This window comes from Hydractinia symbiolongicarpus, chromosome 2, assembly GCF_029227915.1.
Source record: "Hydractinia symbiolongicarpus strain clone_291-10 chromosome 2, HSymV2.1, whole genome shotgun sequence".
Lineage (NCBI taxonomy): Eukaryota > Metazoa > Cnidaria > Hydrozoa > Anthoathecata > Hydractiniidae > Hydractinia > Hydractinia symbiolongicarpus.
Window position 1 is genome coordinate 30,909,657 of NC_079876.1, and position 27,021 is coordinate 30,936,677.

A 27,021-nucleotide genomic window follows, 5' to 3' on the forward strand; every position below is an offset into this window, starting at 1 on the left:
GAGTGAAGTAAAATTACTATCACATGACATAGCATTCACATGCATTAGTTATGAAGGAAATATGCGGGCTACTTTTTATTCAACTATTTTACAAAGGAAGTTGACACCCGATATAGAGAGATTTAATTTTAGCTATTTACGTAACCAAACGTCTTGTTTCACACTGTTGCTAGCATATGTCTGATAATCTGTTGTGTTCAAGAAATAAAATAAAATCAAAGGTCAAAAGGCTAATTGGAGGTTAACTTTTTATCAAAAGTATGCATTAAAACTAGACAACTAATTAGAAAGTTAAAATATATACATAAATATATGTTTAAGAAAGAAAACAAAGTATTTCAACGTCTGGCATGTGCCACTAAAGAAGCCTTATTTTTGACAACAGTAGCAACTTGTCTTGTTTACGTAAAACTATGCAATACGAGCCCCATTTTCTACTGCGGAATAAATAATAGTATTGTTTTAAACTTTTCACGGGAAACTTTTGATTCTTTCTGCACTGTATGTTTCATCCATGGTGTAGTCATCTGTGTACGTATCGGAATACCAGTCCACTTCACTTACATTTGAAGCATACACATAATCATCGTTTGTATCAACAAAAACTTCATCTATGTCATCATCAATTACAAGTTCTTTGCTTTTATGTATTTCTTGATAGTGCTTTGAAACTTCTTCATAATCATGATCAAACGTATGTTCTAGCAATTCGCTTTGCGACACAATACAATCATTTGTATTTTCAAGTTCCTTTCTGGGTAAAACAACTTTCATGTTTGTTTTATGTTGGACTTTGCATTTTAAGAAGATAATAATACTAAGAGATGCAACAATCAATCCTGCCAATGTTGCTAAGGTCATTTTCACCTCTATAGTCATGTTATTTATATTATCCAATATCACCGTGCCACACAGGGTGCTGTTTTGAACACATTGACGTGCGTTTTTTGTGTTATCGTCATCTGGTTCAAGACATATTTTGTATGCTGTACATGGTAACAAATTAAAAATTGTCTTCTTGTATTTATTGGAAGACCCCTTAACAGGTACACGAATGATTTGACTTTCGTTTTTTAAGTTTGTCACAGTTACGTTATATACAAAATCTTCATCCCACGTAGATTTTCTCCATGCGATTTTGATTATTGTCTCATCCAATTCTACAATGCGAAAATCCTTTATCCTGTGACAGTTTTTGCATTTACACAACTCACTATTTAAATTCAGTCGATTGTCACTGTGCCATACCTCAATATTCTGTTTGTTTATGACACGAAAGAGTGGTGACTCAAATTCTCTTGCTAAATTGGCAGTTTCTTGGATTGAACAGTCAAGTTGGTAGTGTGTATTTGTAATTTGAGAACTGCACCTTGTGCCATTTATGTATGGAACACTAGCATAATCCCTGAATTGAAGTGTGAGGTCATCTGTGTCTGACACGTTACTTTTTATTTTATCAATTTCAACCACAAGGTTAATATATTTCCAATCGTCAGCGAAATAACATTTCCAATCTGGATGTGTTGTCTTTGTAAAAGTAACTTGTAGGAAACAAACGAGACAAATTGGTAACCACATTATTTTTGTCATTTACAACCTAAACAAAAAAAGATAAATAAATAAATAAATAATATCTGTAATATTTATCAAAGCTACAGTCTTGATAGCTCAAAGAACAGTACATATAAATATATAATGAAATAATAAATAAAAACATAAACTGTGTTTTGATCTTTAGTACAACAAAGCAATAAGGTAAAGTTTGTTATAGATAAATTATGTCTGTTATGATGATTTTCTTCTGTTATTATTTTACAAACAGCAAGAATACAATATTCAATGACATTTTATAATTGTTGTTGGTCTAGAAAGGAAGTTATTAGCTCAGTGGATGTACATTTTACAAGCAATAATACTTCAAAGACGGAACAGATCAGAATGGAGTATTGTTTTGATAAAAATATGCGTTACCTGAATACTGGCGGAAGGCTTTTAATAAATGAAACGTGATGTTAAAACCTCTTTATCTCGCCTTGGGTTTTTGTTGTAATTACCTACAGTAATTGCGCGTCTTTGGGTTTCCAAGTGAGTCTAATTGACAATTATAAATAACAATTGTAAATTTAATAGCATCTATATATTAACATTTCTTTCTATCAAAGTTAATTTACTTTTTAATAAAGTTGTACTGTTGTTTTTGTGTGCACATTCCATTATTTACAAACCTGTTTTGTTTTGATTTATATATAAAAAGTTTTAGTTCAATGCATCATTTTAATTGGATGTCTAAATTTTCCACCAATCAAAGTGGTTTATTTCACTAGTCAAGCTAGCCAATCAAACTGTTTTGTTATTTCCACTCTGAGTAATCCATTTAGGAGGAAGTTGACATAGTGAGTAGGCAAAACATATAAGACCCACCTTAAAAGGCAACAATTTGCATGGATTAAATTGAGGAAAAAACATCTGTTACTTTTCCTTATTATTAATAATCTCCATCTAATCAAATCACTTAATTTTATCACATGATTTTTTTCTAACCAATCAAAAATGTGGACAAGGTTTTGTAAAATACAGAATATAGTTTTTAAAGTTTAATCAACTTCGCCTGTTACAGACAAACAGACACAGTTTTTGTATTATTGTATCGTTTAGTTTAATCTTCTAAAACGCTACAGAATAAATTAAATCTAAGAACAAAAAATCTGTCCAAAGACTTTTTTGAGTGTGTCTACTGTATAGAATTTATTTTTTAGAATAATTTGAAATAGTTCAGATGTTGAACACTACACAGGTCGGGGGAGAGGGTGCTAATGAAGTCCCCTCTCCCTTTCAATCCTTTTGTAATAAGTTGTCTTAGGAGTTCAAATTTAGTGACTTTTTATCATTTTCAGTTAGCTTGTGGGTAGTCAAAAAAACAATCTGTTGTTATGGTGATGTTTACCAGGTGCTCACAAAAAAGTTAAAAAAATTTTTTTTTCTTCCTTAAATATTCTTATCAACCATGTGTATGCCTTTTTTTACACATCAAAACGTTTGTAACCGTCTAAAGTTTTAGTCCACCTTTCTAATCTTTTTTCAGGTTTAGAAATATAAAATGACGTCGTCTATTTTTTATTCCAATCTTCCTCCAATGTGCTAATAAACATTTGCACTATGTCTATTTTGTCAATTTCAGAAGAGGTTTATCACATCGACCAATGTATGTCCCTAAGATAAATTATTTTTGTGTTGAATAATTTATAACAGAAATATTTTACCTAAGTGATTTCGAAGTTATCTAACTGTTAGAAATCTGTTTAAGAATTGATCCTAGCCAAATCTTGGTACAGATCTATCTATGCAGTATTATTAATGGAAATGAAACAGAGAACTAGCTACTCTGTAACTGCATATAATAATGTCATATGGCTAAAACTTCACATTAAGGCGTAGCGCAAAAATGTTTTTCTTAATTTCTTAATTTCATACTATGTAAATTAGTCGGTGGCCCGTTGATAAATTCACAGGTTCATCTGCATAGTCAATTGGTTCAAATACAAAATGTGACCACTGTAAACTAGACATGGTTGTTTCATTTTTATACGCAATTATATATTCATCTTTTTTGATGCAATTTTTATGCAGTAGCTCTAAATTTGGAGTACATTTTACAGTATTTCAAAAAATTTCTTCTCCCCTCAGTAACCCCAACTATGATGCAGTGGGTCACTCAATAGAAATAAATTCTATAAATTTACAACCTTGCCTTCCCAACTGGAAATCTGTAGCCACTCCTCTGCTATTGAAATTAAAAAGACTCAAATCAGTTGAAATGCAAGTCATGGATATTCTAGAAATTATGAAAAACCTACGAGATCTCTTTTTGTCTGTAAAAAGTCAATGAAACAGTTGAAAATTTTAGGGTCTTTTTATATTTTTTATAATTCGATGTTTTTTATGTAATAATTAAAATTTTGTGGCTCTCATAGATGACTTTTTGTACTTGATTTTTGTTGTTTGCATGTCATTAGAATGGCAGGAATTATTATTTAATTTATAACTATGGAAATTTTATTTTTAATTTATTTGGAAGATTCTTAAGCAATCCTAAAGATTTGCACTTGGTAAAATAGGGTTAACTGAAATTAACATACACTCGTCCCAAATACACATTAAAACGAGTGTACATTTGCAGACTCACAAAGCTGTATACAATATATACAATATGTTACAAAATAAAAATTATAAGTAGTCAGGCAGACATATCACGACAAACTTTTGATTCTTTCGACACTGTATGTTTCATCCATGGTGTAGTCATCTGTGTATGTATCGGAATACCAGTCCACTTCACTTACATTTGGAGCATACACATAATCATCGTTTGTATCAACAAAAACTTCATCTATGTCATCATCAATTACAAGTTCTTTGCTTTGATATATTTCTTCATATATATTTTGAATCTCTTCATAAATAGGCTCATTAGCTTGTTTTAAGTCTTTTTTAAGAAAAACACTCTTGTGATTAACAATTTCTTCTCTTTCTTGTGCTGGCACTAAATCTAATTTAAGTTTTGATTTTCTTCGGATTTTCAGTATAACAGCAATCATGCTTAAAGTGATAGCAGATATTCCAGCTAGTGTTCCTAATGTTAATTTAACCTCTGTCGTCATTTTTCTTTGATATTTTTGAATTGTGTGTGGGCATAGCGTTTTGGCGGGGACACAACTCTGTATATTTCGGATGTTGTCGCGAGCCTTGAGACAAAATGTGTATTGAGTACATGGCTTTAAATATGTAACAATTTTACTACACGTCCCGCAACCCCAGCCTGTTTGAAAGTTTTCAGTTATAGTTTTCTTGCCTGATGTTTTAATCAACTTGTAGTTATTCTTTAAGATTTCCCACTTAGAAACATTCCATTTTAGGGTAATTCGTGTCCTTTCTATACCGGTCACATGGAAATTCCGAATAACATGACAGTTACTGCAATCTTTGCAGACATCAAATTTATGATATCTTTCCCAAATCTGCGAATTATTTGGCGTAGTAATACGAAATGTATAATTCTCACTATATAATTCTTGTATATTTGAAGTGCTGTGAAATAAACAGTGAAGGTTATATTTTAATTTCCTCCTGCTGACTTTGCATTTATTTGTGTAATTTTTAAATTTGCTTTGATGTTGCAGAAATAAATCTGATCCAGGTAACCTTTGACTTGTGTTTATTTGGATATCAAGAAAAATATGTTTATGGTCATTACTAAAACCACATTGCCAATCTTGCTTCAGTGATGCTGAAGGTACCGTGCAACTCATGAAGAGCAAAACCAGGATAGCCGTCTTCATTTTTGCTAAAAGACAATTAAAACATAATTTAAATTCACAGTAGACAACTCATTTAAATGTTGTCTATTCTCGCTTTGTGTTGATTGTGAAAGTTTAAAAAAATGTAGCATCTCATTTTTTTTGTACAGCACTTGACATTTCTTTAAAAGTTCTATTGTTTAACTGTTGGGATCAGTGTGTAGTTAGTTCACAAAAAATCCCATCCTGGATATTCCAGGCTTAACTATTTTGTGCAATGTTAGCATCAAATCAAGCCATGTGACAAACAGACAATGGGTAGCACTAAAAAACAAATTCTTAACAGTTGTCGAATCTGAAGTGAGTATTGTTGTCATGTTGACTTTGTTCTAAAAAACTTTCCCTTATTCGTATTATTTCCTTACCTTGCTTTTTTGATAACATCATTTAGACAACATCGTGTGTCTGTACACATTGTAAGATTCAGTTATGATTTAAATGATTTGATTAATTACAACTGGATGTGTTCTTAATTGCAAATGGTTAAATAAATAATAGCATTTCTTTTATTTTACAAATAACTTCTACTTAACAAATACTTGTGACGTAGGTGTGCGTTTTGCTTATTTTGCCAGTTTAGTTTATCAAAGTCGGTATCATAAAGAAATTATTATGAAAGGATGTAACAAGATTTAAATAATCTATGATTTGTTGACAGATGTATTCTCTATGGTTGTGTTAGGATTTCAACGCCTGCTTAAAACTGAGCATCATAATAATCAAGTCTCTTGCAAATTGAAAAATCTTAGTTCTTATTAAAAAGACCAAAAAATAGGGATTTTTCTTATTTTTCTTAAAAAAAATTGTGATGTATATTCAAATTTTTAAAATTGTATAGGACTTAACATTTGATTAGAGTATTTTTTATCTATCTATGCAACAAAGGATGAAATATACGCATTTAGTAGCTTTATTATAGTTTGTAACAAATTTGCTTTTTCATAACTAACCAAAAAGAAAATTATAAATGAAAATCTCTTGTGATCTCACTTAATTATCAGTGTGTGGCAGTTGCAATCTCCATGGCAATTGTAATCTCTGTGATGGTTGTAGCATTTGTGACAGTTTTAGGATCTGTGACATTTAAAATTAGTTAAATAAAAGTTTTAATAGTGTATGACGTCATAACGTGATATGATATTATATGACGTCATGACGTGATATGCTATTGATATTAAAATTAAGATGTTATGGGCATGGAGGTATCATTACAATCAAATTTTCGTCGCCATCTTAAAACCATTTTTTTTATTTTTAGCTCTTCTCACTAATTGCTACCTGTCATTCAAATTGAACAATTACTGCAACAAAGAAAATGTCTATAAATTCTTTCTCATATGTCTGCTTTTAAACTCAAATTTCTTGTGTTTTTCACTCGAATTTTGGGTACTTTTCACTAGAATTTCTTGTGTTTTTCACTCGAATTTTGGGTACTTTTCACAGGAATTTTTGTTATTTTTTACTCATGTTTCTGATATGTAATACACTCGAATGTCTGATAACTCTAATATTCTGAATGTCTGTTGCACTCGAAGTTTACTTTCCAATTGTAATTGTAATTTCTTTATAAATAAAAAAGCGCGAAAAATAAAATCTTCACTCACCCAGTTTTTGTAAAATTTACTTTTTTCCAAAAATTTTTTTTCGACTAATGCTTTTAGCTTTTTACTTTTCGAAATAAGGGAAGGGTATATGTAGATGCGGGTGGAGACAAAGAGCAGGCCAAACTCTCTTTTTCCACTCCAAAGATTAACTTTTAATCTGATCTCAGAAATCTCTATTAAAAGGATTAACGCTGGGACTCCTAGTTCAGTGGGGACTTTTATATTACACGCTTTTTCTTATTTCAAAATATGCTCTATAAGAATATCAGGCGGAGATTTCAGGTTAAAAACAATAGGTCAATTGTTTAAAACAATGGATCTATTGTTTTTAACAATAGATCTATTGTTTAAAACAATACAGTAATTAGAATAGCCTGGTTAGAATTTTGATGTTCTTATGAAAAAAGCATGTGCAGTATTCTGTCTAATTAACGGACACAACTTTAAAAGTTGATATTTTTAGAATTATTTTCTATAACTTCGTTTTTTTTTGGTTTCTTTCTTTTTTTCAAGCCTAGTAGTTAGGCTTGAACGAGTCTGGTAGGTAGGAGGATAAACAGCTGCCGAAGTTTTTTATCTCTTCATTTTCCGACCTATCGTTTTCCGCAATCATTTTTAGAACTCTCCTTTAATGTAATAGCTGTTATTTTTTAAATGGAGGATAAATGCGACTGCCATGGTTATATACACTTAATTTGATTGACAATAAATTAAAGAATTAATTTTGTGTTGTAAATTAAATTTTTTAAATATGCCATATCTGTGTTTCTGTGTTTCTTCATTTGTACTCGAGAAAGGCCTGTAATGTTTTGATAAACATTTCAATATTTACACTATCTGAGTAACATTGGCACCTAATTTCAGGATTAGCTCAATGTTATGAGCTTTGTCGTCAGTTACGTGGTGAATGTGGCCCTAGACAAGTGCCGAACGCTCAAGTTGGTCTGCAGCATAATCTTGGACTTGGTGGCGCATGCGTAGTAGGCTTGTATAGGAAAATGATTCCGCTGACCGTTACCAAGTGAGTATATTTGTCTGTGCACATATTTTTTTGATGGCGTGACCATGGATATTTGTTTTATAATTTTTGCTGGAATAGAGCATGCTGTGCTTCTGATGCATCTCATGCTGGCCGGGATATTTTTTATTACATTCACAAGATGTCACAGTATGATAATTTCGACCAGCGAGCTACCAATGTGCAGTGATTTAGTCTGTATAAGAAGTCACGTACGATTGATGTTATCAGTTGTAACATATGAAGTGTTTATATTCGTATGGAAATTTTTAAATTTGTGGATGAATCTTGACGTCGATTCTGATTGATAACATCTGTCAATTACCTTGATTTTGTCGTCGCTTATGGATTCAACTCACGTACAGTTTGCTCGACCTAACTTAATTAAAACTGTCTTTCCATACGACGTTTCCAACGTAATGTAAAGCGATACGACGTTATTCAACAGGACGTTATTCCACATGACATCCGACATTTTAATACTAACAATACAAAAGAACAAACAGAGTATACTATTCTTGTTTGAGTAATTCGTATGGAATGATCTCCCTCTCTATGCAAATTGTTTTTTTTATCATTACTTTTTGAAAATACAAAATTTTCTATCGTTTCCTCGACCCTTTAAAACCAATCTGTTGCACCAATTTTATTGAACTCCAATCTGTTTGCCGGCAATCCAGAAGTGCTAATTTTTTATTCCCACCCCTAAAAATCAAAAAGTTTGCTTTTTCTGTTTCTTGTCAGGAGAAAAACTTCTGTTTATCTGTAAAACCAAAATTACTTTACGTTACTTGAGAGATACCAATGTCAGTCCTCTTACACCAGTATTTGTGCAAATTTATATTTTTGTCTAATAACCTGTATTTTTTACGACAGAATTAGCGATACGTCATCTACAGTTTTGACGACGTCATTGGAATCAACATTCAAATCGGATATATTATTCACACAGCTAGAAGAGCAGTTACAGAAGGTATTGAATGTTTTTTGTTTTTAAAAAACACACGAGAATAGAAGATGTATGTGGCAGTTCACATCATTCACAAAGCTAGGGAGCCACGAGGAACTCTTTCAGGCGCGTGTAATGCATCATTTTCCACTGTTTGCGTTTAATAATACTACCGTAAAACGTCCAAGTGTAGTCACTGCAAAAAGCAACTTCTGAAAATTTAAAAAGTAATCTAAGCAATTGTAGTTACTAATCTTTCTCTATATAAAGCATTTGAGCTACAGCCACTTTGTGCATCGGTAACAACGCCTGAAAGTTAGAGGGGTTCGATCCGCAGACTCCTAAATTCAAACCTACACACGATCTGCATTCCCCTAAATTCAAACCTACAGACCATCCGCGGCCCCTCAAACTCTAACCTAAAGACGATCCGAGGTCCCCATTTAACCTACCGTCAATCTGCAGTCCCTAAAACTCGAACCCACTAAACCACGTGTGGGATGGTGTAAAAAATAAGGTTAGGCATGGAACATTTGTGTATACATTATGTACTGAGTTCATCCGATCGGATCAGATCGGATCGGATCGAATCGGATCATGACCGGATGATCTTTGATAAAACCAAGCTTCTGAAAGAATACAAGTTCGTAGAAAACAACTTTCATAATGTTGAAAGAGTTTTTTTTTTGTATGATTTCGACTTTTTTAGTTTTTGTGGAAGAGATCCTTTAAATCTCATAGCTATCGATACTCTCGCAGATGATATCAGTTTAGCTCAACTCCTCGTCTCCAATCCACTTTTTTCAACACGTTTAATTAAGAAAAAAAAAGAAATAAAAATGTAAAATAATTGAAATTAATTTTGTCTGCAAACCCTTTTAAAGAAACCTTATTCACAAAATAATGATAGACCTACAAGCTTATTTTTTATTTTGGTTTTATAAAACACAGTAGAAAATGACACTTGCAAATTTTAAACGCTTTTTACCTGACCTAGGTGTGCGTAACGTAGCGAAAAAAGTAGCATTGAACATTTTACCCCCGTGTTTAAAAACTGTGTTTGTTTGTTTTATCAATATTATGCATGATTGTGGAAGTCAAACGACTTTTAGAAATGACGTCTCCGTCCAAACTATATAGGTCCGAAGTGATGACATTTTGAGGTGACGAAAATTAGGACGGAGAAAAAAGCCAACAAAAATGCGTTTATTTTGTATTTTTTAATATTGATTCGCAGAAAACCGTGTAGTTAGTAAGTTGATGAGCGAGTTTCAACAGATGTCAAGAATTTCAATATTCCATAAGTGGCGATAATATGGGCCAGGAAATAATTAGGATCAATGAAATGTGGACTGAACTTAGGTCGATAAAACTTGGACCAGTATAACTTGGGCCGATAAAACTTGGGCTGATAAAACTTGGACCGGTATAACTTGGGCCGATAAAACTTGGGCAGATAAAACTTGGACCGGTATAACTTGGGCCGATAAAACTTGGGCAGATAAAACTTAGGCCGATAAAACTTGGACCTGTATAACTTGAGCCGATAAAACTTGGGCCGATAAAACTTGGACCGGTATAACTTGGGCCGATAAAACTTGGGCAGATAAAACTTGGGCCGATGAAACTTGGACCGGTATAACTTGGGCCGATAAAGCTTGGGCCGATAAAACTTGGACCGGTATAACTTGGGCCGATAAAACTTGGGCAGATAAAACTTGGGCCGATGAAATTGGGCAGGTAAGGGATGCTAACAAAGTGGTAAAAAAGTAAAAGCCTATCTTAATCTCACACGATCAAGAATCTTAAAGTGAATTTTTGTGGCTTTCCAAACAGCAAAACAAGGCAGCTAAGTATTGCGAAATGTTTAGCCTCTAGGCCGCCCAAAAGTACAAATTCACCTTTAAACAATTAAAGGTTAATTCGAATTTCCTTGACAACAACTTATTCGCTGCGCTTAACCGGTAATCTCTTTTATTTTCTAATTTCTGAGACAGGAAAGACTCAAGAACTTTGACTAGTTGTAAAGTCTATTATCTTCGTTTCGAGAACACATTATAACACATCTACATAATAAATAACAGCAAGAGGTTTGCTCACTTCGCCCTCGGTGCTAACAATCACACTGCATCTGAGTTTTTATAAGAAGCATAGCAGTGGAGTTTGGCTTTTATGCTTTGTCTTTGTGAATTTACACTCCCAATTTCTAACCCTAGTTTATAGATTTTGACATTGGTCTATATAAACACTGTTTTAAATAAACACTGATTATAACAACACAAACTAGTGAAAATAAAATCGTTTATTTTAAAGAAAGACTAACGGTTTTAACGTGTACGGTTCGACTAATTGACATGTGAGCGCTTGCATACCTTGCGCGTTCTTTAAAAAGCCTAAAACCACGTGACTTGTGTTGGCCATATAGCCATGCAAACATTTCGATGCTTTACTGTCATACTGTCTTTAAATTTTACTTTGGTTGGTAATGCCTGGTTTACATCTATAAAGCAGACGCAGAAGTAAAATTTGACGCAGAAGCAGACGCAAGCACTGTGTGAACTCATGAACGAAGTGAAGTAGATGTGAAGCATGCGTTAAAACATTAAAAAACTATATATTCTTATTCAACTATTGCTTCAGCTTTGTTCTTGCTGCGTACTTGCTTCATGAATTTCGTAGTGTAAACTTAAAACAAAACGGACGCGAGAAATATTTTTCGAAGACGCCAGTGTAAAATGCATAAGGCGAGCGAAATAAATGATAATTACAATATTTTTTGTAAGCGTTTATGGAAAAAGTATTTGCTTGTTGTTGCTAAAAAAAACTTTGAAAACGTGTATTTGTAAAGGTCAAACATATTTCATTACGTATAACTTTATGATTGTTGATTGACACATAGTTTATTGGAAAGTTGGACGCTTTTGGATGCACATATAGTCTTCCATTTCCTTCTTACATATTGGATTGGGTCAGAGAGGAACACGGACATGTACTTTGAAAAGTAAATCAAAGAAGAGTAGATTTGATATTAATAAATCGATTGAAAAATTTATACTAACGCGTAAAAAATATCAGGATTTTCTCTTTGTACAAAAATTCCTCAAATTTTAAAATCGTTAGTGTTTATTTTTTCTTTTTGTCGAGAAGTTTTGCATTTTTATAGAATAAAACTAGAAATGTAGCATGTTTTTTTCTTTGTTTATTTCCAAACTGTCCTTAAAATCACTTGCTTCAATTGCGCAAGTGTAAACAGCTTGTTTTACATTCTGCGTCACACTTCACTCTAGAACTAATGCGCATGCGTAATTTATTTTCTTCTACGTCGACTCTATAGATGTGAACCAAGCTTAAACTGACTAAAATGGTCATACACACATGGAATCTTATATAGTATAAATATTAAAGAGGTCATTTAGCTTGTGTGGAAAATAAAACGACTGAACGCAGGTCTATATTTCGTTTAGTGTTTCTGCAGCATTTAGATCTGACGTAATAATCACTGTGTTTTCTAACTAAAGAAAATTGTTGTGATTGTGAGAAAACTTGTGGCGTTTTATAACATGTTCACACTTACTATGAATCGCTTAAACTAACTTGAACTTGCGATTTAGGATAAAGAAAACCTGATGAAGAAAGTGAATGCTGTGTTTAGTTTTGAACTTACCCGCGACGGAAAAAATGGGGTGTGGTTTGTGGATGCGAAGAGAGAGGGAAAGTTATTCAGAGGGGCGCAAGAAAGTAAGTATGAAACTTTAGGGTATGTCTTCAAATTATATATTTAGTTGGGGTAGGGGGAGCGGTTAGGTGGGGTGATAATATATGTTTGGTTGCTAAGATGTGGATGGAAAGAATATCTGTTATGACCGCACCTTCTCCCTATAAGCTAAATGACGTCTATATCAGTTTTTAACGGCGCCGCGGTATCAAAGTACATAAGGTCTAAATTCCCCATTTTTGAACCACCCATCACTTCGGTATGGCCATTTTGTAAGCACCCACCACTTCTGTATCGCCATCTTTTGAGCTCCCACCACTTCTGTATCGCCATCTTTTAAGCACCCACCACTTCTTTATCGCCATCTTTTGAGCACCCACCACTTTTGTATCGCCATCCTTTAAGCACTCACCTCTTCTGTATCGCCATCTTTTAAGCACCCACCACTTCTGTATCGCCATCTTTTAAGCACTGACCTCTTCTGTATCGCCATCTTTTAAGCACCCACCACTTCTGTATAAAATGTTACCACCCGTTTGTTGGGAAACATTTCAAATTTTTTATTTGCCTTTCCAACCGTTATAGTGGTTTCACAGAAGTTTTTATTCACAAAAGTAATAACAATTTGACACTAATTGCGAAGTGTTTTCATTGGTCAAGTTTAATACACTTCTCTGTTACGTTGGATTTTGTCTTATCAACTTTTTCTTTTTTATTCGATAAATAAATCAATAAGTTCAAAAGGACCGATCACTTGATTGTGGTAGCAATTGTAAGGAAAATCATCATACCAGGTGATCGGATGGTAGTCCCGCCGAAATTTTAGGCAGGAAAGTAAAACTTTTTATTTTCTGAAGGACTGTTGTGTAGGTTGCTTGTTAGATTGTTTAGATAAGGCTTGCTTGGCTACTCAAACCTTTACACCTTATGTTTAGCCAGGTGCCCAGTTATTCAATTTTTAAGCCAGATCTCAGCTGCAGTTCTTATCAACATATTTGTCTAAAAGACTAGCCTTTGCAATAGCATGTTTCTTTCTACCTTATTATCTTTTGTTATTTGATTCTCTCATCTGTCAACGATCATATATGCAATTTTGCAGCTTCATTTTTTAGACTTGAAAGCAGATTGTACGATCAAGATGAAAGACGTTGATTGCTTCGACATGATGAGTGGAAAGCTCAACCCACAAACGGTGAGATATCTTTTGGAAATCGTCCTAAACCACCTTTTTGCTATGTAGCTTTTCTAGGTTTGGCGGTTTTTATGATTTTGGTGAGATCTTTTATCGTGCAAAAATCAAATTATATATTTTCAAATTGGTGAGGTCTATTTGAAATTTTTCTTTGCACTTCTGCTAAAACATTTCAAACATATTTTAGCTGAAAAACTTTATGTATGCGTTTAACTAGTGCGTTCTTATAATTTATCATTATGGTTGGTTAAACCAGCTCCGCCATTATTGGCGTTATTAAAAAATATCTGTGGGCAAATTCTTATAAAAAGTATTTACCGCGCCTTTTTTCTACCTCCGCCCATATTGGCGTTCTATAAATATTTTCGTGGGCAAACTCTCATAAAAAGCATTAAATGCGATTTTTCTCTACATCCGCCCATATTGGCGTTATTTAAAAATGTTCGTGGTCAAACTCTCATTAAAAATATTTAACGCGCCTTTTTTCTACCTCCGCCCATATTGATGTTATTAAAAAATGTTCGTGGTCAAACTATAAAAAACATTAAATGCGATTTTATTCTGCCTCCGTCCATATTGGCGTTATTTAAAAATGTTCGTGGCAAACTCTCATAAAAACATTAAATGCGATTTTTTTTCTACCTTCGCCCATATTGGCGTTATTTAAGAATATTCGTGGGCAAACTCAGATAAACAACATTTAACGCGCCTTTTAAGGTCACTTTGGAACAAAGTAACGCCATTTACTACGTCATGTACTATATCTCCCACAAAATCATCAAGTCTTTTCAGTAGAATCTGGGCAAGCAAGACCACAAATGTTTTCCTCGTTTATACTAGACCTCACTATGATTGATCCTTCATAAAAAAGTATAAGTTTTCTTGTCTCAACTAAAACTTCCTTATGCATTCTTTTCTTTTTGTAGGCGTTTTTGCAAGGCAAAATCAAAATCTCTGGAAACATGGGCCTAGCTATGAAAATCCAACAACTGCAGAAAACTCTCTTAAAATCAAAATTGTAAACTAACAACGACACTAGTTTTGAATCTGATTTTTATCATCATCAAAGGTGGCGAGTAAACTCTCCGTCGCGAATATGTAATTTATAATGTCGAAATATAAATACTGTTATTTTTTATTTTTATTTTTTTATCAAAAGATTTTATTCATAATAATACGCCATATCTTGGGGCTGTCTTGTCCGGTTTTTTGTCAAGATACCTGAAGCATAAATTTTTAGATTGTTTCTTGAAAAATTGATGGAACATCTTTTTCTCCTACTTGGGATCGTGTCTGTTGACGCAAAATGTTGACGGAATTAAAAAGTCACTTAGGAAGTGCTTAGCTTGAAATTAGTTATTAAAATTATGAGTTTTCACAGGAGAAAATTGAGTAAAGCGTATATTTGATTTTGATTGGAACAATATCCTAACAGAGAAAGTAAACACGTGAATTTGGTGGTCTCAAGTAGATAATCAACACACAACATGTAAACAACACTTGAGCCTATCAAAAACAGAAATTTAAACAACATTGAGCTCCAGTAAAAATGTTGTGTTGTTTTGTAAAAACATCTTATTACAGTACTCTTCAGTTCTCTGTGTTCCGTATTCCGTAAAAGTCTGAGCAATAAAGCTATTTTTTTAACCTGGAATCTTAGCCTGATGTTCTTCTAAAGTAACATCTTATAAAAGAAAAAGTGTGTAGTGTGTTAGCCTATAGTAAATCCACATCAATTTGCCGTCGATACTAGCTATCATCCTTGGCTCACAGGCGGAAAGTTTGAAGTTATAATATGAACCAGTCGGTAACCCGCTCTAGGAGATAAAGCCTCCCGACATCGAACGTCAGGTGCCTAGGCGCAAATAAAAAGCTGTGCACATTCAGATGGATTGTTGTAGTACCTATATATGCTATGTCGCAAAATAGTAAAGCGCACAACGTGTTTTCGCCTGCTAAGTGTTATTGTTTATAAAAACAAACAAACAAACCTCCCAACAACTTTAGATGAAATAAGAACACAGTGTACGTTGTTAACCTTTCATACTAAAACAGTCAGCCCTCTTTTTGTCAACCCTCTTTTTGTTATATTGCGTTTCCATAAAAGTTTAAACTTAAATCAAGAGAGACCCAAGTTGAGCACTCTTTATAGGTAACCCATGGCGCACAACCATAGACAGTATTTGATGTGCTTATATGTTCTCTGTTAGGCGCAATACCCTTTTTAAACAACTTCATTGCAACTTTCATTAAAATAAAAACACCGGCAACAATCTGTTGTTACAAAATTAATTGCAGTAAACAAAGCAGCCTCAAGTATCACAGGTTAATCGATACTGTTCTCTCATAAAAAAACTTTGGACTTTTGCCAAAAGTTTATATTACAGTTAGAGGTGTTTCATTAAAAAGTTTACCGTAATAATCCGAACAAGCGCACTGTTATTGCGCTTATTAAATTTTTGGATTTTTTGCATGGGCGCTTAATCGAGGGCGGGGGCGCTTAAAAATGTTGTACAAAAGACGTTACAAAATGAAGTTTAGTTTAAATATGTTTTTTTATTCTCAATATAAGAAAGTAAATTTTTTTAATGACCGCCCAGTTTCTCAAGGTAGTTTTCGATTAAGCGCCCCTTTTATCAGGTGGGCGCTTATTGAACTTTAAGAAAATTACCTGGGCGCTTATTCAAGAGGGGCGCTTAAAATATGCTGGGCGCTTTCGGATCATTACAGTATTAGAAAATTTTTCTGCAGCGAACTGTATTCGGCTACTTTCAATTTTTAGCCAGAAGCAGCTAAGGAGCTAGCTAAATAGCCACAACAATCCACCGCTGCAGCTGAGTAAAAAATCAGATTAGTGAAGATAAAAAGAAAATAAATGATGTTGGCTAGGATAAAGAGCTTTTATACCCACCGGAATAATAAGGCTAGCTGGCTGACTTTCTACGTTTGTAGTCAAAATCTCAAAATTGGTTTGCTTAAGATTTATAAATGGTTAGAAAACGTGTTGATATATTTATCTTAACATGTGAAAACATATAAAAACAGAAAATACAAAAATAATAAGCTTTCAGAAGACAAAAAACGTCAACAAAAGGAATTCATCAGCATGTTGAAGCCGCGAAAAACTTCCTAATTGGTTGTCCATGAAAATCGGCTTCGTGATTGGTTTATTACACGCGAGCGATCACAACAAAGTCTGTACAAAATATATCGCATTTGTTATTTGTAGCTTAAAGGTACTGTCCGATTAAAAATCAACTAAAATTTTGACAAAAAATTCTTATTTGGAACTAATTTCTATAAAATAATTAAATAATTATTTGTTTTCTTTCCTAACACCAACTGAACAACATCTCATTCTTGTTTACAAAAAAGCATGCGCTCTCTCACTTCGATTGTTTATATGGATGGCGGATGATAGGCACTAAAGCGAGGCTGAAATAATATGTCGCGTGTGACGTATTTACCTGGAGCGCGCCGAACTGACCAAAATAGATAAAACGTGGGCCAGGGCTGATATTTTATTATATGTTTAAAAATTTTGGTAATTTTACCCCCTGAATTGTGAAAGACCGCTTTTTATGAATTATTCATATGGAATTAAAAAATCGAAGGCGAGAGATGTGTCTAGACCTTAAGGTAAACACACACTGTGCTAATTCTGTACGAACCTAAGTAAGAAGCTTTCGCTAATAAAACTTGAAGTTCAATATGACTTTAGCCTTAGGGTTGCATAGTTGTTTCAGCTACTCTAAAGACAACCAATCAATAATTAAAAATTAGTTTCCTCTTCACTAGATGTCCCGCCACAGAGAGATTAGACTCAGATCGCACATTCAGTAAGGTTGAGAGGCAGAATAATGTCGTGGTGCGCTGTTGTGAATTGCACTAACAACAGTCGAAAAAAACAGGATAAAATTTTTTTTTCGCTGCTCAAGGATCCAAAAAAAAATCTTCCGTATAAGGAAAAACCAAAAGTCAGAGAAATATCTGAACGGAGGAAAGAAAAGGATGTTAAGGAGGTGAGTGGGGGCTGGTAACTAGGTGGTCGTTCGAAACTCTCTGTCATGGAGTACCACCAAAGATGTTCACAGCGTACTCTTCAATAAAACCACCGCTCGGAATTCTTCGTGTTCCGTAATACATTTCTTATCTGAAAAATATTACAATATTACTCAATCACACTCGCATCTAAGAATTACTCATGAAGGAGTAGAAACTTTTATACCATGTAATTGAAAATATTTAATAGAGTCCAGTCTTTTTCAGGAGAGGCGTGCGATCGCACACGCACGCCTTGGCACACGCCTAAATCGTTTCAGGCGTGTGATTAATCGCACGCCTGAAAAATAAATATTGAGTTTTCAAAATCAACCTATAAAATCCATAGATCTCAGAAATTATTGAATAGTCCTGGTCCTTTTAATCCACGAGCAAGCCTATTCATAGCCACCCTGACCATCCTAGCTAATTCACCGACTCCTGACTTAGTTAAAAGAACTACGTAGACATAAATCTCTTTTGCCTGGCCCCTTCGTCGTTGGTAACCAGGTCTTACACAAGAAATCCAGCCATGCGGTTCTTAACTAATGCGGAGGTGAACGCCGACGGAGCACGGATGAAGCAAGTCTGCAAAACTGCACTTACAGGCGGAATAGACATTTTATCATGGATTTAATTGTAGATAATTTCTTCATTTGACAAAATAATTGGAAACCATAGCAGGTCCGAATTTAATGGATTTTTTCTTTATGCCTGTAAAACCGAAACCCATGGGCGGTATAAATTTTTTTCTGTAAAAATTTTGTTAAAGTGTAGCTGAACTTTTTGAATGAATTTTGAAGTTTTATTTAAGCCACGTGGATAAAGATTTTTTTTAATTTGAAAACAAAGCATATTTTTGCCTATTTGCTTGTGAAAAATAAACAATAAATATAAAAATGACAGTATAGTCATGCATACTATTTAGGACATGTAGAAAAGGAAGTTAAGATTGAGAGAGTCGCTATACCAGTAGACGCTTGATCATCGTGTTTGGGGTTCACGATTTAAAACGTCCCCCACTTTTCTACCGCAAAATGAATGCGCAACAAAAATAACCTCGGAGCCCGTATCGCAGGCGTAACATTCTTTGCACGTGCGTTTTACATCGCACGCGTTACTTGATTTACACGTGCGAATCATCGCACACCTACTCAAATATTCCTGAAAAAGACTGAGAGTCTGTCTCGTGACAGCAAAAACATTCTACACTTCAGAGGGCATCCTCTCACATTTAGGAGTAGAAGCAACAAGGTTTCCAATATTATGTTCGTCTACGTCTTGAAAAGTCGGAACTAGCTCATCATTCGCTGTTCTTTCCGGCTCGAATTGAAATCCTAGAACCTGCGAATTATTTTCATTCATTGCTATCTTCATGAAGAACTTTTTTAAACAAAGGAAAAAAATTATAAATAAACATTTAGTCGTTCGATGCGCAAGTCGGGGGGGTTCGCCTAATAAGAAGCCAGGTAACTACGTCACAAGCAAAAATGTGCTGAAAAATGAATTGACCCAGTCCTTTTGCCGCGTTCGAAAGTTCGTGAAGATGGTAGGCTAGAGTGCAGCAAGATTAAAACAAACAAACGATGGTGCTAAGTATTGGATAAATTTTTGTTGTTTAAGAGTGCAATCTTCGTTATTTTTGATACTTAATAAAACAAAAGAAAAGATATTGTTTTTTAATCGGACAGTACCTTTAAAGATTTCGTGCTTGGTTTGTACGACCCGCTTCTCGTCGACAAACAGAAAGAACACAGTTACTATTAATATAGAAAAGTATTTCTGTTTTCTAAAACAAGTGCTATTGCAATGGACTAATTTTTTTTCCTTTAACTTTATTGAATTTCCGCGTCCGAAGGCGTAGGAAATTCTTTAAAACCGTCGTTTTTTTCTTTCGGAGCATTTTTTGTGAAAAAATCGACCCTGGGATTTCACGTTCCTCTGAGAGGAGGATAGTATTGGTATAACTGACTGACTAACCCTGTGCCAAATGGTCAATTGCAACGTCACAGATTTAAACTTCGTACCCAAGCTCCCTAAGTACTGGGAAGTCATTTTAGTGACGTTTCAGGCCAAATTGGTATTTGTTTTCGAAAAAATTTGGCACAGTTAACAAAAAAGTATGCTGAACATAATGGTGACATTATAATTTTGATTTTTGTCACCTGAATGTCTATTTCCGTCAAAATTGGTCCAAAAATTAAAACTACTTTATTTTCGACAAAATTTGGCACAGTTAACAAAAAAGTATGCTGAACATGATGGTCACATCAAAATTTTTGATTTTTAGGCTGTATTTTTTGTTAGCAATTTCTTTTAAAATGTGAGTTTATTATGACACGTTTCGTTTTGTTTGCGTTTGTTGTAAGATATATTGTCACTTGTGTGCTTTATCTTCAGAGCTTCATGTACCAAAACTCTTCGAATGTTTGGCACGATAACACAACGAATTAGCAAGTTGTCATCTAATGTTTTGGTAGCGAGTGGAAATTCTTAGAGCCCCCAGGGCTTCTTGTTTTCTTTGCGAAGCAATTCCATCAAAAATGTGAATTGAAAATATCTAAACTTTGCATCCTTTTATTTTTTGATGCAGTGCTTGATTAGTTAGAACAAGCCGGTGAAAAAGTCCGTAAGAAATTTTTGTTCCGAATTTTACCGCCATTACATAGATAAAAAACAAGTTAAACGTCGGATAGAAAGTTTCTAAAGGGATTTATAAACCTCCTGGTAGTGAAAAGTGTTCTGTTTTGTAACACGGGAGTATTTAGAAAAAATTGTGCTGCTTCATGAATCTTCACTGGACTTCAAACCCCATTTCTCATTTTTGAAGAGAGTCATTGGGAATGAGGTCGCTAAGACAAGAGACACCGGGGACGATATTGCCGTGAAGCAGAAGAGACTTAATACGTTATAAACGTGCTACACGGACGAGTTTGCAACTTTGTCCCCAGGACTTGTTATTTTTTTACATCAATCTGTCTCCTGAGTAAGGGGGCGAGGTTCCTTCTTTTTTGTTTGCGAAGGACGGAAAAGTGTTCACACGGGATGGACGAATCAAAACAGCCCTTTTAATGTAAATATTCTATGAATGAAAAATGCTTAAAAATTATAGCTACAAAAAAACAATTTAATATTTTGAAAAAATATGGAAAAGAATGAAAAGAAGAATAATTATTTTTGGAAAAATTACACGATTCTGTTTAAAAATTTCGAAAATCCAGCAATGAAACTGAGCATCAAATTATGTTTTGTCATTCTCAGACATGGTATGCTAAAAAATGTGTATGGTGTTAAAATTATGAAAACTGTGCGAAGGTTAAGTAATAAATTGGGTCAAATTAAATAACAATCGTACTCGATATTAATTTTATCGTTTGTGCTTGATGTATCGTATCGATTTTGCAGTATTACTCCGTTGTTTCTACGTAAGAAAGGAAAATTTAACACAACGAGAACACAATATACTGATATAAAAAAAGACTAAATTTACAAACCTGCATTTTGTGGTCGATAATACCGTTTCTTGTAATATCTCCAAACCTTTCTCCTATCCAAACGTCTAGGTGATCTTCTTCTTTTTCGTATAGGATCGTTTATTTCTGTTAACAAAAACATAAGTTTTCTCAAATAAAGGAACCTCCTTTCAATTCCGATTTTTCGGGGCCATTCAAAGGTTATTTGCCAAGCGATCAATTCCCCCCATATCCCCATCCCCACTTATATGTCACCTCTTAACACCAGTATACTTAGTACTGCAAGTACAGTATAAATGGAGTGTGATGAGGCGTTCTTCCAGCTATGATCATAGAGCTTGAAGCCCAGGTGAAATCAGTGGAATGAAAAAAGCATTTATCTTATATCATCGCAAACAACAAAAAAGCTTTATAATACATAGAATGCAACGTTTCTAGAAGTCCTTTGTTTTGGCCAACCAGGGTAGCCCTCGAGCTTTACCTTGTATTATTATCACAGATCTGCAAGAACAATTTACAAACCTGCATTTTTTGGTCGATAGTATCGTTTTTTGTAATATGCAAAAACTTTTCTTCCGTTCAAGCGTCTAGGCGATCTTCTCCTTTTTCGTATAGGATCGTTCATTTCTATTAACAAAAACATAAGTTTTCTCAAAGAAAGGAACCTCCTTTCAATTCCGATTTTTCTGAGCCATTTAAAGGTGTTTTGACAAGCGGTCAATTCACCCCATTTCCCCATCCCCACTTATATGTCACCTCTCAAAACGAACATACTTGATACTGCAAATCCCAGTGTAAATGGAGTGTAATGAGGCCCACTTTATCATAGAGCTTGAAGCCCAGGTGAAATCAGCGGAATGAAAAAAGCATTTATCTTATATCATCGCAAACAGCAAAAAAGCTACGTTTCTAGAAGTCCTTTGTTTTGGCCAACCAGGGTAGCCCTCGAGGTTTACCTTGTATTATTATCACAGATCTGCAAGAACAATTTACAAACCTGCATTTTTTGGTCGATAGTATCGTTTTTTGTAATATGCAAAAACTTTTCTTCCGTCCAAGCGTCTAGGCGATCTTCTCCTTTTTCGTATAGGATCGTTCATTTCTATTAACAAAAACATAAGCTTTCTCAAAGAAAGGAACCTCCTTTCAATTCCGATTTTTCTGAGCCATTTAAAGGTGTTTTGACAAGCGGTCAATTCACCCCATTTCCCCACCCCCACTTATATGTCACCTCTCAAAACGAACATACTTAATACTGCAAATCCCAGTGTAAATGGAGTGTAATAAGGCCCACTTTATCATAGAGCTTGAAGCCCAGGTGAAATCAGCGGAATGAAAAAAGCATTTATCTTATATCATCGCAAACAGCAAAAAAGCTACGTTTCTAGAAGTCCTTTGTTTTGGCCAACCAGGGTAGCCCTCGAGCTTTACCTTGTATTATTATCACAGATCTGCAAGAACAATTTACAAACCTGCATTTTTTGGTCGATAGTATCGTTTTTTGTAATATGCAAAAACTTTTCTTCCGTCCAAGCGTCTAGGCGATCTTCTTCTTTTTCGTATAGGATCGTTCATGCTAACTTCATCAACATCAACATCAACATCATTATCAACTTCATCATTACCATCTTCATTATCCATGCTGTCAGTGTTCTCATCTTCTTCTATCGCGTTTTCATCGTCTGTGGTATCTTTGTTTTGTTCCATGACATCTTCATCTTCATCAATTTCGTTCAAATCTATAAATTTTAGAAATTATTAAGAATTTGACTTTAGTTTTGAAACAAAGTACTTTAAAATGACCATATTTTGTTGAAAAATTTAAAACTATTTTTTACAGACCCATATAAGTATATATTTATATAACCATACAACTAAGACACTGGCATGCGAAAAGTAACTTAACAGAAGTCTATAAACATTATCACAAGACTCACGTGACTTCCTACCTGATGTACTTTTCACATCATTCTTATCTTCTGTTCTTTCCAAACATGTTGCTAAACAAAAAAGATCTTTATCGTAATGACCGTGTCGTGTGTGTGTTTGTGTGTGGATAAATGCAGCTGTATTTCGAAAAAATCATACCGATAATACACGCAATATCTCCCGTGAATTTTCCACGGTTCAACAACTAGTTAGTTATATATTTTTCACGGTCCAACAACTAATTAGTCATATATTTTTCACGGTCCAACAACTAATTAGTCATATATTTTTCACGGTCCAACAACTAATTAGTCATATATTTTTCACGGTCCAACAACTAATTAGTCATATATTTTTTAGTTATATATTTTTTACAGTCCAACAACTGGTTAATAATACATTTTTTATAGGTCAACAGCTAATTAGTTATATATTTTTCACGGGTTAAGAACTAGTTAGTTATATATTTTATCATGATCACTAGTCACACGCAATACGGAATCTGCAATATCATTGCACTATTTAGCTTCTTTCTTCTTTTTGCGTCGTCCTATTTTTACATGAAGCTTTAAAAGGGTGGAATTATCCAGTAGTGAACTAAAACGAGTGGTTAATTTTCCATCAAAAGACACTTTTTATTCTTCCTATCCTTTTACATACAGATTCTTGCCCGATCCTGCGGAAACTTGTTCATGGTTTTTATAAATATCTATTTTTAGAGTGTTTGACTAGATATACGTTCGACTGCTATTGGAATCTCTTACAGATTGACCCCAGAATGGTGCCACTCTAAATTTAATCGAAAATCAATGGAAATGTCAAGAAAACGTTTTGAGCACTAAACATTAAAATTCTAGAAATCTTACACACAAATTTCAACTCCTAGAAACGTATTAAAGATTTGCTTTTAATAATTGGAATACATACCAGTGAGAATTAGACATGCACCCAACACGATAATGGCCCGTATCTTCATTCTGTAAAAAATTTTGAAAAGAAATATTAAAACACAAAGAGTTAATATTTTAGAAAATCGCATAAAAATACTTTGTTTTGAAGTATACATCCACATAAACCATTCCTTAACTTCAGTGTCATAGAAAGAATTAATGAAAAATAACTTACGTAACAAGTAAGCCGTGTGTTGAGATATGTTTCAAACAATTTTATTGCTTTTATACTGTATACCGAAACTGATTATCGTAGCAGCTTTTCGGTAATTAAGACAGCGGTTGAGAAAAATAATAAGCTTAAAGGTGCTTAAATAAGTGAGATGATTACGAAGGCTATTCAAATGACGTAAATTAACAATTATAAAGTATTGCTTGAGTGATTAGAACAAAAATTACGAAATGATGATTACAAAAAATGTTCCTCTTTCGTGTGGGAGGGCCAATATTTACTGTTAAACTTTAAGCTTTCACTCTGTTGATGTAACGCGGATCTCTGAATTACAGAATCTTTTTTTTAATTATAATTTGGTAACATGACCAAAATTTTTATAATCGGAATAAATTTTTATTATATTATTAAACCTTTTTGTAAGAATTTTTTCATTTTCCTGAAATTTTAAAAATATTGCAAGTTTAATTTCGGGACTCAACCATCAGGACACAAAAAATATTAAAATTAATATTTAACAAATAGTGGAATAAAAATACTTTGGTAATTTAATAAGCGGGTCAGTTACTCTCCTCCCATTTCTTGCTGAATAAAAATTTTAAGCTTAATTGTTGGAAAGTGTTAATAACAACATTTTTATGCTCCAACTTTTCACGGTTTGTTATTGCCGGCCTTGTATTTAAAACCAGATTTGTCTCAGCAAAACATTTAGACCAAACCAAGGAGTTAATTAATTAGGAAACATATCAAGCGAGAGTTCAAAAGTCGGTAATTAAATCCTAACCACGTAGATAAGATTTCAAATGCTCCTCTGATTATCAAAGTGATATCAAACCTATTCTCAAAGGCTCTATTTGTAAAGGTAATTACCTGCCTAATTAAGAAACATGCTTTACATTTAGGTCAGGTTAAGATTGTAATTTATGCAAAAAAATGTTCCTCTTTTAAGTGGTTTCAATTTAAATGTTTTTAAAATGCATTTCTGGTATAGTATACCAACCATTATGTATGGCCGACAAACTTTGCGTTAAACTGAAAGTCACATTAAATTACAATGTATCTAGGTGTCTTCAAATCGTTACAAATGAGTCGCTTTTATGTGCTAAAAACGGTGCTTCTTTGCAAGCTGTTGCCCGTGATTGGTATTAGGCGAGTAAAATTAGGGTTTATAACTAACATTTTTTTCGTCTTTTTTTATCAACAATTTTTATGCCAGTGAGGGGCTTGGCAGTTTTAGCCAACTTTGCTTGAACAAAGTTTTCAGCAATAAAGTATTATAGATATGTAACAATCCTTGGTCACCGTGACTTGCTTAAAGTGGATAAAAAGTTAAAGAAAAATTTGAAAAAGGTGAAGCACCAAATAAAATGGATGCCGAAATTTTATGTTAAAACAGAGTGTTTTGAAAAGCAACATTTTAAGTTCACAAGTCTGCATTAAAATATCTTTTTTGATACTCAAAGAGTAAAAAAATAGTCCTGAATGTTTTTATCATTGAAACTACATTCCTTCAGTCTTCGGTCTTCAGCGTTCTCCAGTTCTAATCTGCGAAACAAAAGGTTTAATTAAAAAAAAAAAAAAATTCTTTATTATTATGTCAAAATGAGATATTGAGTTTAGATGAAATTAATTTCAGATTACTGGAGATAAAAGAACATGCGAAAGCACATTACCTCATCAGAACTAAACTGCAAAAAGGAACATTTTTGTCCCCCCTCAAACCGAGTACTTTTTTTTTCACCTTCTTACAAACAATATCACGAACATAAGTTGTTTCTAAAGTCCTTAAATTCGAGCACAAGATTAAAGAAAGAATTACATTTTGAATTACATTTTTGTCGAATCTAACTTTGGGACCTACTTTTTCAAAGGAAAAAATCTGCAACAAAACGGGTAAAGTAAGATCTCTGTCTGAAAGATTATGGCAGATCCAGATCAGTCGAGGGAAGAGAAAATGCACCAATTTGCTTTGTGCTTGCAGCAGTTAAATATATTCGAACTAAAAAAGATACATTACATAATTTAGTTGATTAAAAAAGATCCTGAGCACGAACTGCATAAATTATCACAAGTTGAATAGAGAGCATAAATAATTACTAGCTTGCTACAAGTATGCGCGAAGTTTGCTACAAGTATGCGCGAAGTTGAGAAATTGGGTTAAAAAAGTGAAGAATTTGAGTTAAGAAATGGAGTTAAAAAAATGAGGCACAATTTGAATGAGGTGGAAACTTGAAAACTTGAATTTGACTTCCGACTGATATAAGAAGATGATAAAAAAAAGTCTAAATTTATATAAAATATAACTCGTGAAAAAAAATCGTGAATAAACGTCTTCGTGCAATGCACAGGTAACTACATCTGGGAATTCGTCTTATGGTATGACAGTTCAAAGTTCAACATAATCGGCTGACGTTAAATTGGAATTTTACTAGTCGTTAGCCCGTGGAAAATCCACGGGTTCGCCCGTCCTTTTTATACCGCATTGCGTGCGTCTTGCTACTGGCGGTACCATTTTGCGTGAGGACAGACGTATACGGGTATTATCCAAATACGGAAATATATATACGGGAAAAATCCACGGGGTCGCTCGTCGCGTCCTTTAAATTTACCCGTCGCAACAAAGT

At 33.8% G+C, this 27,021-nt stretch overlaps 4 protein-coding genes across 7 annotated transcripts in view; 1 reads left to right on the plus strand and 3 right to left on the minus strand.

The window, feature by feature from the left end:
• LOC130630623 (sterol carrier protein 2-like) overlaps positions 1-14,970 on the plus strand; it is a 71,615-nt gene extending 56,645 nt beyond the window's left edge. For both annotated transcript variants that reach the window (XM_057444189.1, XM_057444190.1), the window contains 5 exons: positions 7,823-7,979; positions 8,853-8,949; positions 12,537-12,663; positions 13,753-13,832; positions 14,759-14,970. In XM_057444189.1, coding sequence (XP_057300172.1) covers positions 7,823-7,979; positions 8,853-8,949; positions 12,537-12,663; positions 13,753-13,832; positions 14,759-14,854 — 557 coding nt within the window. In that variant the 3' untranslated portion in view covers positions 14,855-14,970. The remainder of the gene's footprint in view (positions 1-7,822; positions 7,980-8,852; positions 8,950-12,536; positions 12,664-13,752; positions 13,833-14,758) is intronic.
• Positions 232-3,922, minus strand: LOC130630629 (uncharacterized). Its single transcript, XM_057444196.1, has 2 exons — positions 1,972-3,922; positions 232-1,597 (listed from the first exon to the last, which is right to left on the minus strand). The coding sequence occupies exon 2, from the start codon at positions 1,588-1,590 to the stop codon at positions 472-474; it is 1,119 nt and encodes a 372-aa protein (XP_057300179.1). The 5' UTR covers positions 1,591-1,597; positions 1,972-3,922; the 3' UTR covers positions 232-471.
• LOC130630630 (uncharacterized) lies at positions 4,142-5,843 on the minus strand. The gene is made up of 2 exons (XM_057444198.1): positions 5,720-5,843; positions 4,142-5,341 (listed from the first exon to the last, which is right to left on the minus strand). Exons 1-2 carry the CDS (start codon positions 5,739-5,741, stop codon positions 4,248-4,250), a joined length of 1,116 nt encoding a protein of 371 aa, XP_057300181.1. The 5' UTR covers positions 5,742-5,843; the 3' UTR covers positions 4,142-4,247.
• A 5,965-nt stretch (positions 14,971-20,935) lies between the features above and the next one.
• On the minus strand, positions 20,936-24,501 carry LOC130630647 (uncharacterized). 3 transcript variants are annotated; one of them, XM_057444218.1, is made up of 8 exons: positions 24,401-24,501; positions 24,203-24,252; positions 23,296-23,346; positions 22,819-23,085; positions 22,344-22,448; positions 21,869-21,973; positions 21,368-21,472; positions 20,936-21,294 (listed from the first exon to the last, which is right to left on the minus strand). In XM_057444218.1, exons 2-8 carry the CDS (start codon positions 24,249-24,251, stop codon positions 21,281-21,283), a joined length of 696 nt encoding a protein of 231 aa, XP_057300201.1. In that variant the 5' UTR covers position 24,252; positions 24,401-24,501; the 3' UTR covers positions 20,936-21,280. The 3 variants fall into 3 exon arrangements, with proteins under 3 accessions (XP_057300201.1, XP_057300200.1, XP_057300199.1); XM_057444217.1 differs by lacking the exon at positions 24,401-24,501 and adding an exon at positions 24,323-24,390; XM_057444216.1 differs by lacking the exon at positions 24,401-24,501 and having other exon boundaries at positions 24,203-24,337.
• Between the last annotated feature and the right edge of the window lie 2,520 nt (positions 24,502-27,021).

Coding starts and splice junctions, on each gene's coding strand:
- LOC130630647 (XM_057444216.1), bottom strand. CDS start 24,314: ATGCGATTTTCTAAAATATTAACTCTTTGTGTTTTAATATTTCTTTTC. Junction 23,347..24,202: donor TGCATGTCTAATTCTCACTG/GTATGTATTCCA, acceptor TTTTTTGTTTAG/CAACATGTTTGGAAAGAACA. Junction 21,473..21,868: donor CTATCGACCAAAAAATGCAG/GTTTGTAAATTG, acceptor TTTTGTTAACAG/AAATAAACGATCCTATACGA.
- LOC130630629 (XM_057444196.1), bottom strand. CDS start 1,590: ATGACAAAAATAATGTGGTTACCAATTTGTCTCGTTTGTTTCCTACAA.
- LOC130630630 (XM_057444198.1), bottom strand. CDS start 5,741: ATGATGTTATCAAAAAAGCAAG. Junction 5,342..5,719: donor GATGTTATCAAAAAAGCAAG/GTAAGGAAATAA, acceptor ATTGTCTTTTAG/CAAAAATGAAGACGGCTATC.